At 32.7% G+C, this 10938-nt stretch overlaps 1 protein-coding gene across 2 annotated transcripts; it reads right to left on the bottom strand.

Moving 5' to 3' along the window:
* Positions 1 to 3372, bottom strand: VNE69_11119 (endonuclease; the record flags this gene model as incomplete). Of its 2 annotated transcripts, XM_065475027.1 has the most annotated exons (6): positions 1 to 280; positions 323 to 1528; positions 1579 to 1913; positions 1959 to 2133; positions 2209 to 3124; positions 3204 to 3372. In XM_065475027.1, 6 exons carry the CDS (start codon positions 3370 to 3372, stop codon positions 1 to 3), a joined length of 3081 nt encoding a protein of 1026 aa, XP_065331099.1. The 2 variants fall into 2 exon arrangements, with proteins under 2 accessions (XP_065331099.1, XP_065331100.1); XM_065475028.1 differs by lacking the exons at positions 1 to 280; positions 323 to 1528; positions 1579 to 1913; positions 1959 to 2133 and having other exon boundaries at positions 2205 to 3101; positions 3134 to 3250; positions 3322 to 3372.
* Between the last annotated feature and the right edge of the window lie 7566 nt (positions 3373 to 10938).

The following is a 10938-nucleotide window of genomic DNA, read 5'->3' on the forward strand; positions in this document are numbered from 1 at the left end:
CTATTCTTTTTTTACCACATAGGCATCGGGTAAAATTATTTCTGTGATCACGTATCCATCTTCCCAATTGCACTTGAACTTCTGGCTTTTGGTTTCACGATATATTAAAACTTTATCGCTTACGTTTAGCTTTTTCGCTACCTCTTCTTTCCCTTTCACGATTGCTTTTTTGTACTTTTCGAAGTTTTCATCGCGCTTACTCTTCGTTTCCTCCGCTGAGAATGTCACTTCTTCCTTGTCTAGCGCTTTGTCTACAGACAGCATCGGCAATTTATTCTTCCTTAAAATGAACGGCGATGTTGTTTATGCTCCGATTATAAACAGGTTGAGGCATCTTGTGGCTTCTGGAAGCTTGTTCTTCCAGCTTACCCTTCCGAAATCTGTAATTTTATTTAGTATCTTCATTGACGTCTGATTCGCTCTTTCTACTGCGCCTACAGTTTCGTGATGTTCTGGTTTACTGTATTGCCAGTCAATACCGTTCTTTTCGGCCAGGTCTTTGATGTCAGAATTTATAAATTCAGGCCCGTTGTCAGTCAAGATTCTTTCTGGAATGCCGTGTTTCTCGATAATCAATTGCTGGATTAATCCCATTATTGTCGGCCCTGTTTTATAGTTAATAACAGCTGTCTCGACCCATTTAGAGTAGTGGTCAATAGCAATGAATATGAAGCTGTTTTGACCCGAAGTGTCGCATATGCGTCCTATGAGATCTACCACCCATATTTTGTATGGCCTTTCTGATCGTATAACTTTGTTTTTTGTGTTTCGTAATGGGTATCCCGATTTCAACCACGTTTTACACTTTTCTACGCGTTCCTTGATGTCCTTATGCATTCCTGCCCATTTGTACCTCTGAGAAATCATGAAGCTCATCGTACTAGCGCTAGCATGTCCAACGTATAGATGGTAGGATTCTAAGATCTTCTGTCTGTCTTCATCGCTTGGTCCTGTAGCTTCGATGATATTTATATCTTTCTCTGTCGGGTTTTGTCTGCTTAACCCGTCTGCTCCATTAACCTCTCCTTTTATGTAGGTTGATTGAAATGCATACTCCTGCAACTTCATTGCCCACCTCAGCAATCTACTGGTAGGGTTCTTAGCTTCCCATAGATAAGTCAGCGCTTTGTAGTCCGTCTTCAGTATGAACTCTCTACCCAGGAGGTAGTGTCTATAGTTCTCGATGCCTTTTACAACGGCCCAAAGTTCTTTGTCTGTTGTAGAGTAGTTCTTATGGGCTTTCTTTAAACTTTTGCTGAATGCACTTACGAAGTGCTCCTTCCCATCATCTCCAATCTGTGAGAGGATCGCGCCTATTCCCTGCTCTGACGCATCCGTAGTCAGTATAAACGGTTTCCTGAGATTAATCTTGTATCTTATGTTCTCTTCTGTGAGAAGTCTCTTTAGATCTTCGAATGCCCGTTTCTCCTTTTTGCTGAGAGAAATACTCTTAACACTTTGCTTTGACTCTCCTTTAAACAGTTCGTAGAGAGGGGCTGCTATCGCTGATAAGTTACGGATGAACTCCCTACAGTAATTTATGAGCCCATGAAACGACCGTTTTTGAGCAATATTTACGGCTCATTATACTCGTTTATGGGTTTGACCTTCTCTGTGTCCGGTTTGATCGTCTTGTTTGTGACTATATTTCCTAGAATTTTAATTTCTTCTTTGAAGAAGTGACACTTCTTCCTGTTAAGTGCGATTCCTGCTGCCTTAAGCTTACGTAATACGATTTCCAAGTGTTCACGGTGTTCCTGGTGATTTTTAGAATAGATAATAATGTCATCCAGGTATGGTATGACGAATTTTCTGTTTTCTTTCACAAAGATCTTATCCATAGTTCTCTGGAAAGTAGCAGGAGCGATACATAGCCCAAACGGCATCCTGTTAAATTCATAATGTCTTCCTCTCTAGCTGAATGCTGTCTTCTCCTTGTCTACTTCTTCAAGGGCTACCTGATAATATCCCGACGTAGCATCTAATGTCGAAAAGATAGTAGCGTCAGCTAGATCGTCGAGAATTATATCAATTCGTGGGAGGGGGCATTTATCTTTGACTGTTATCTTGTTGAGCTCTCTGTAATCTATACAGAGCCTGATCGACCCATCAGGTTTCGTTACCGGAGCAACTCTACTGTTCCAGGGGCTTCTACTATTTTTTATTACGCCCAACTGCAAGTTTTTCTTGATCTGTTGTGTGATTTACTCTTCGAAGTGCAGAGGAATCTTTCCGTTTTTCTGGTAAATTGCCTTCGCTACTGTTGTCTCGATTTGATGTTTCCCCATGTTGCAAAGTGTAAGCTCTAAAATTTCAGTTTTGAACATGTCATGGTATTTCTCTTCGATTGAGATGTAATTGACTTTGTTAATCAGTGAGCCTTTCTTGACTGTATTGGCGAATTTTCTGATCAGTTGTTCCAGTAATATGGGGTTCGTTCGTATAGCGTCAACTCCTAAGATTATGTAGTCCGGTGTCCATTCTGTGACGCAAGGGCTGAAAGTAATTAAAGTGTTTTCCGTCCTAAAATTGATATTTAGACATCTTCCTGTAAACTCCAATGGTGTCCCTGATGCTGCTCGTATGATCGTTGAAGATCTGGTAAATCTGATATTTGTCCCTTCGAGGACTCTTGTGGGTATCAGGGAGACATCAGCTCCGGTATCAATTAATGCTCGATGTCGTTTACGATTGAATTCTACGTTTATGTAGCAAGGGTTAGTGAAACAGCTGTTGATCTTGTAGTTTTCTATGGTGTATGGCATATTTCCCTTCTTCGATGGTGCGACCTTCAAAGTCCTGTTATCTAGTGTCTCGTCCGTATTAATCGTGTTACTTTTCATAGGGAATGCTATCCAAGAAACTTCCTCTGTGCGCCTCAGGAATTCACTCCAATCTTGGCATTGTCTAGCAAAATCATAAAGAATTGATTTGAGGACTGAAGGAGACTTCTTGATTACTATGGGGCTGACTGCTTTGTACTCCATTGTTTGTTGCTCTATAAGGGAGTTTCCTTTCCTGCAGAAGTCTATGAAAGCCTCTAGGTTGCCAAATTGTTGCGGTTTAAAAACCCGTCTAGAGTGGCCAGAGTTTTCTGTGAACTGTAAAATCTCGATTTTAGACTCTTAGTAACCTCTGCCAGATCAAGTTCGGACACCCGTTCAAATGCCATTGCTATCCATGAGAGGGCTGGCCCCGTAGACCCAGGCAGATAAGTCTGGCGGTCTGATCTTCTGTCAGTCCAAAAACCCTCGCCGTGAACGTTGTGTCACGCAACCATGTATTTATATCCTCTTCCTTCTTTCCACTGAAGCAGCCAACAGTTTTTATCGCTGTCGCCATGTCGAATGTTCCTTTATTTACGAATTGCATGGGGGTGAAAATATATAATATTTATAGAAGGATACGACAATTATAGTTTCTTTTTGAATAGGTTTTTCCAATTATAAACAAAATTATATTTTATTAAAATCATTTTAAATGAACGCGTCTAGAAAAACAGTTTCTCTAATATATAACAAAAGTACTATATGTTCTAACAAAAATATCTTATAGGCTTGTTGAAAAATAAGATAAAGTCCAAAATTACTTTACAACCGGAATACCAATATTAGTAGAATAAAATATACAATAAATATTAATGTCTATTAAAGATGATTTGTCAAAAAATACAAATACAACCGATTTATATTACATTTAAATTTATATACGATCCAAGAAGAGTTAGAAATATCAAAAAAGGTACATAGTATCTTATGTGATTAGTTCTTGGTTTTAAGTCAATAGAACATTGTTATTTCATTTTTTAATTGGAGTTAATTCCGATTTAAAAAAAAATCAACTAAGTTGAATAGATTTCAATTTATGAGGCATCATGGTCATTGTTCTTGTCGAAATTGATGCCTTCTATTCTTAGGCAGTACACAATACAGCCCCAAATTAACTTTATGATGTTTTATAAAGGTAAATTTTTTTTAAATTCACAAATTTGTCCTATTTATTTCAGTTAGTGCTCTAAATAGATGTTAAATCTTTTGATATATTTCTTCATAAATTTTCTTATATAATCAGGATGTAAATTAATAAGTAAGATTTTAATTTTGATATATTTTCTTAAACTAAATTATTCGTTTCAAAAAAACTATATCCGCGCCCATTACTATGTGGTTTCGATATTATAATCGCCCTTGGGAAATGTCATAATATTTAATAAGAGATTTGAGTTCAAATTTTTAAAATATGTCCTAATCCGGGTAGTTATTAATCTATATATATATATATATATATATATATCGGTACCTGGTTTTCGGGACGAACACTATTATCAGGACATTATTCATATTCTAAACGAGAACAAAGTTTAGAACATATTTTTTGGCCTTTGACATATATATACATATAAAAAATAATACTAACACAAACCTTTAAGAAATACATAATATAATGGTCAAATGAAATTTTTGGTGTTAACATCATAAACGCATAATTAGTTTAAGCAATTGTATCAATTTATCCTGTTACAAGTCAGCAATTAAGTAGGTGCGACGTTTAGGAATTCAAATTTCATCATGCGAATATGGAAAAAGGTTAAAAATATAAAACAAGAATGAGGTTTTACTGATGTTATGTTGGAAATTGATATTTAAAGTCGTTTCCTAAATTTGATAAAATTTGTCATTAACGGCCGAAAAAAATACACATAATTGTATTGTGAACTGTGCATTCACATACTTTCAAAAACGCTGTATTATTGACCATATATCATCATATAAAATTATAAATTACTAATTAAAAATAACTTTAATATTTGTTTAATCTGTACTAAATGCTTGAAAGAAAAATATCAGAGACCAATAGATTTGATATTTTACCTTTTCTGTTAAAATTATCAATGCCTGCATTGTTTTGTGTTATTATTTCACTAATATTTCTATGTATTTTTTGGATTGTTTGTGACGATTGGATTCAACTTAGTGATATAATACGATTAATTTTTTGTAATGTTAATGCGAAACAAAGCCAATCTATAATTTTTATGTAAAACTGTACTGTTTTAGAGACAGATTTTTGAATAAATTGATTTACAACGATCTCATATTTCCGGTTTAAAAGTTTTAGACCTTTAGGTATCACTTGATGTTATATGTTAGTGTATTGGTGGAAGATATTCGATGTTATATATTCTTATATTTATGAACCCCATTATGGAGAATAAATAAATGGTGGGATACAAATCGTGAGTTAACAAGTGTTGGCTGTGGTCAAGAGGCCAGAAAACTACTGCAAGAATATAAGATTATTATGTATGAGATCAAAGTTATTGAGTGTAGAGCAATGAAGATTTGAAGAAAATTATTTTTGAAAAGGGAAGTTTGGAGCTAAAATTTTTATGGTTATGAATATAAGTTTAGAGAATCATCATGACATGATAGGAATACGACTAAAAGAGATTGTAAAAGATTATGAAGATGGAGAAGAGAGATTTAGAATGATTGAAGAGGTCACAAAGAAATTGACAAAAGAAATATATACAGAGGAGATAGAGCGTAGGAAACGGTATTTGAGGACAATGAGATGTTTTTATTGTGAAAGGTTAGGACATAAAAGTAATATATTTTATAATAGATACAGAGAGGAGAGAAATAGACAAGAATGTGAGAAGATATATCAAGAGGACAGTAGCAGCAGCGACGGAAAATATTACAGGAATACGTGGGCCGGTAAAAGGCAAAAGAAACAGATAGAAGTTGGGCCAGGTATACTATGGAAACGAACTGGAATTGTTAAAGACCTTAATAAGAGAAGTTATGACACGACAAATTGTTTTTAGAGGCAATTAGACTGTTAGAAGAGAATAACATGAGATTAAACTCAAAGAAGATACATTATCGTCAATCTGAAGTTAAATTATTAGGAGTAACATTGAATGAGCAGGATATGATGCCATCCGAGATAAAAAAGAATGAAGCATTAGAATTTCCGAAGTTGCAAAATGTAACCGACGTAAGAAGATTTTTAGGATTAAGTGGTTGGTTCAGAGGATTTATAAAGAACTACGCAGAGAAAACGATGCACATGACAGATTGCTTAAGAGGGAAAAACAAAAGTTGGAATTGGACTGAGGAGTTGGATATTGAATTTAGAAATATGAAAAAAGTGCTTAAGAATTTAGGAAAATTGAGGATTGTTAATTACGAGAAAGAATTTTTATTAAGAACGGATGCGAGTAAAATTGGTATGGGAGCTGTACTTTTGCAGAAAAATGAAAAAGAGGAATGGGTGCCGGTACAATGGGCATCAAAGAAATTTACTCCGACTGAAACTAGATACGGAATTAGCGAGAAAGAGATGTATGCCGTATATTGGGGCATAAAGAAGTTTGAGTATGAATTGAGAGGAAGAAAGTTTAAGGTTGAAACTGATCATAAGGCTTTAGCAGAAATAAGAAGAAAGCCATGTTTTAATAATAATAGGATTAACAGGTGGATAGAGATGATTTAAGAGTTTGATTTTGAAATCGAGTACAGGCAACCCGATCAGATGGTTGTTGCTGATGCATTGAGCAGAATTCATGAGGTAAATGAACCGAAGAGAGAAATGATTAGACAAAGAACAGAGAAACAGATAGCGGGAAAATGGTTAAAGCATGTTGAGAAAGTCGGAGAAAAGGAGTACTGGAATTTTGATTCTGGTCGTAGAGCGAAAATACCTGCAGTAGGTGATAGGTTAGAGTAAATGAAGAGGTACCACGAAGAACAGGCCCACAGAGGACTAGGAAGTGTCTATTATGCTATGAAGTTTGACTATTATTGGCCAGGAATTAAGGAAGATATAAAGATGATGATAAAAAAATGTGAAAAATGCCAAAAATACAATAGGAAAAAATCAGGAGGATGTGATTTTATTGCGACAAGTAGATACCTAGAAAAGATGGCAATATATTTAATCGATTATAGAGAATTGGGTAAATTTGTCTTGTTCGTCATTGATTACTATACGAGAGTCGCATGGGGTTGCGTGTTGAAAGATAAGCGTGCTAGCTCGATAACTGGATTTATAGAAAATTTGAGTAGAAATGGTAAAAGACCAGAAGAAATCATATCGGACAATGGAAGATAATTTGCAAATGAGGAATTTCATGAGTTATACAGAAAGTTGGATATAACTCACAGAAAGACCAGTATTGAATCACATAAAAGCAATGGGAGAGTTGAAAGAGTTATTGTAACGTTGAGAGAATCTGTTTTGAAAATGAATCCCAAAAATAGCTTTGAAGAAAGAGTTATGAAGGCCTTTGAGATTTATAATAATAGTTACCTTGAAGGTCTAAGATGCACACCATTTGAGGCAGTTAAAGATAATACGGGCAATGTAATGCTAAGAAATGGACCAGAAGGAGATTATAGTAGTCGATTTAAAAAGAGATATACAGACAAGTTCGTCGAGAGTGCGAGTTGCGAAGAGTGAAAATTTAAAGGGTCTAATAAGTATGAAAAAGGTAGGTTTTTGGATATTGGGACGATTAAGATTGTGTGTCCAATGGATTCTTATGTAGTAAAATTAATGAATGGACGATTAGTTAAGAAGAGGCACTATGACTTAAAAGATCTGCTTAGGGTTGATGATGACGTAGGAGACTAACCGTCTTGGAGGGGGGATGTTATATATTCTTATATTTTTGAACCCCATTATGGAGAACAAATACATTCGATAACATTTTTTGTAATTACAAAATCTGAACCATTATGAAAAGTAAAAATATTAATTTTGGTCAAATTTCCGCTCTAATTTTATCAGATGAATGTAGGACATTTTGCACTAAAAAAAATTTCTGTTTTTTATTTATAAAAAATGTGAATCTGCATGCAGTAACTTATAGATTAAATTTAGTTTGCCTATAATTGTTCAATACAAAAACATCACATAACATCATAAAACAATGCCGACTCATTGCACCAAAACTATTTGACTTTTTACAATGGAAGATTTTTGTTCCAAAAATATTATTAAATGTATAAGAACTGAAAAACATTATATAATATTTATTTCTTAAAAAAAAATAATAGTCTTATGAAAATTGTAGAATAAATAAAATATATACAAATAGAAAAATCACTTGTAAGAATTTATTTATAACGCGATTAGTACTAATGAAAATCCAATGACAGAAATAGACACCAATACTTTGTCTGAATTGCTACTTACAGATTCTTCATCAACGTTTTTATCGTCGTTTTTTACTTTCGTATTTTTTTTTTTCGTTTGCGGGCTAGAAGCTGCATTCTTTTGTTGAGAGGTTGGTTTATACTCATAAAATGTAGACCTTTTGTCGGTCTGTATTCCTTCTATAAACCTAGGTTTGGAATTATAAACAGCTTTGATTGTTTTTTCGTCATTAGCCATTTCATTGTATTCTTGTATATTATAATTAAATTTTTCTGGTTTTAACTGAAAATCATTCGGTGTTGGGGCATATGCAAGAATGTATTTGTTACCTTCAGTCTTGACAATAAGAGCTCCACTATCAAGTAATTCTCCGGCGTTTTCATGTACAGCAATTTTCTTAGGCATACTCCATTCATTATCATTTGGCCCTTTTGATTTTATTTCTATTCCTCCTCGACCATCAGTCTTTATAGAATAGGCCACATTGTCTTTTAGATTGACCAATTCTTCAACGTGTATGTCTGGCTGTTCTTTAAGACTAACATTGTTGAATATGAATACTAGAAGTTGCAGGTCCATTTTTATTTACCCCCATAAAAATTTTATTTATATTTTACATGTTTATTTACACTACAAGAAAACACTGTGAATAAACAAACTTAAACAATTGAATAAACAAATTTCTTAAAACAAACATACGAGTATCAAAAAAATATTTTGATAACTTTGATTGCTTTTTACTTATAAGAAAAAATTAGAATGTTCAAAGTCGATTTTCCATGTCATATAAATCCTATTGTTGGAATGAAACCATAGGTTTATTTATTATAAAATATTTAAAGAACAACATGTCAAATGTCTCAGAAAGGCCAATGCCGGATTTGACATGTGTTACACTTCCTACACTTATAATTATAAAGTTTTTTTGATTATCAAATCTATTAAAAGTAATTCGTATAGCCAACAAAGATAAATGTGTAAATCCAATTATAGTTTGTAGAAAATAGACATGTTGTAATATGGAAAAAAGTAATCAATAATTCTTTCGATTAGCAAGGTTGCATAGGGAGTTAAAATTAAATAAAACCTAAGATAGAGCATCAAAAATACTTTTTTCAGGTATTAACTGGACATCATAAATTATAAAAAGCAATTTAATCATCTATACCATATGTATTTGAAATAAAAAGCAGAAAATAACTTATAATAACAAAAACTAATGTGATCGGATAACCCCACGTTTTTGCAAAACATAAGTTAGCATATTAATCAATATATATATATATATAGAGTTCGTATTTTCATTAACAGACCTATGATGAGTAAATACTCAATGAACGTTCATTGAGCATACAGCACGAAATATAGATCATATATCTGTAATCAAAATATTATACTGAAATTTCAACATGAATCAAAAAAATTTAAATCCGCCTACGGCTAAATTCTACGACATCATGTAATGAATATATTACTTCCATCTATTTGTTGCAAACCAATAATTCATACTATAAGGGTCAAAAAAATATAATGTCATTTATATTCGGTTTGCTTTTTACAAATAACATTATAATGTCTAAATTTAATTCTTACGTTGTGATTCTATCGATACAAAATTTTTTAATTTGGCGGGAAACGATTTTTTTGCGTTAAAATTTATACACATAAAAATAATGAATTCTCTAGTTAAAATACTGTAATAGAGACGAGTTTGACATATATAATATAATTTGAAGAGATTTTTATTATTATAACCTATATTTGCTTTTTTATTTTACTCTTTGAAAAAATCACATTAAAAAAAAAATTTATTTGTTGGTGTTTCATATTGTCATAATCAAACATATAAGCCCAAATTTTTCTATACTAAATAAATTTCCGAAAGGATTTGTTAACATCCGAATTGGCGGAACTTCAATACATTTCTTAAAAACTGTAAATAGCAAGATCGGCGAGTAATATAAACATATGAAAGAGTAAAAATCATTATAGTATTACATTCTTTATAAAGAAATAGAACTTCTATAAAAAAATTGATAAAAAAGTACATAAAGTATCTTTAGAAATCTTGTAAAAATAATATATACTCTAATATTTTTGAATAAAAAACCTAACTGTAAATCTCATAAAGATGCTTAGAGAATTATCCAACAAATGTGGTCGAATATGGAAGTTTGATTATATGAAAAGACAAAAAGATGTGGTTAACATGTATAACATTTAACATGTTATAATCTACTTTCACGAAGTAAAAAATATATACGTGACTAAGTATAGAAGATCTTATTTTAATTGATCAGAAATAAAGTCGAGACAAAAATATCTAAATATTTTAAAATACCCCGATACCAGGTATTTCTAATTTGACAAGAAGAAAAAAGAAAGGACATTGGCGAAGCTGAAATTTCAATCGGGATAGACTTACCATAGTTGTGAATGAAGAGTTAAGAAATATTATTCTTTTACTTTAGGAAATAAATATGATCGTGTAATAGTTTTAGAGAAGACACAGGATGAAAAAAGGTCAAGTTACTACTAAAGAACGATAAAAAAACTAAAAATTAATTTTTTTTTCGAAGCATACATCCAATATTTTTCGCTACAAAGGCGTTGGTGTATCTCCATTTGAAACAAAGACTAGAATTACGATCACTAAAGATGCTAGAGAGGAATACGTGGGAAGACTCTAAGTGCACTGGCCGAGAATATATTTGCTAAAGAAGTGGTATGTGTATGAGAATAGTAGTATATCAAAAGATTTTATAAGCATTT

This window comes from Vairimorpha necatrix, chromosome 11 (assembly GCF_036630325.1).
Source record: "Vairimorpha necatrix chromosome 11, complete sequence".
NCBI classification, from domain to species: domain Eukaryota; kingdom Fungi; phylum Microsporidia; family Nosematidae; genus Vairimorpha; species Vairimorpha necatrix.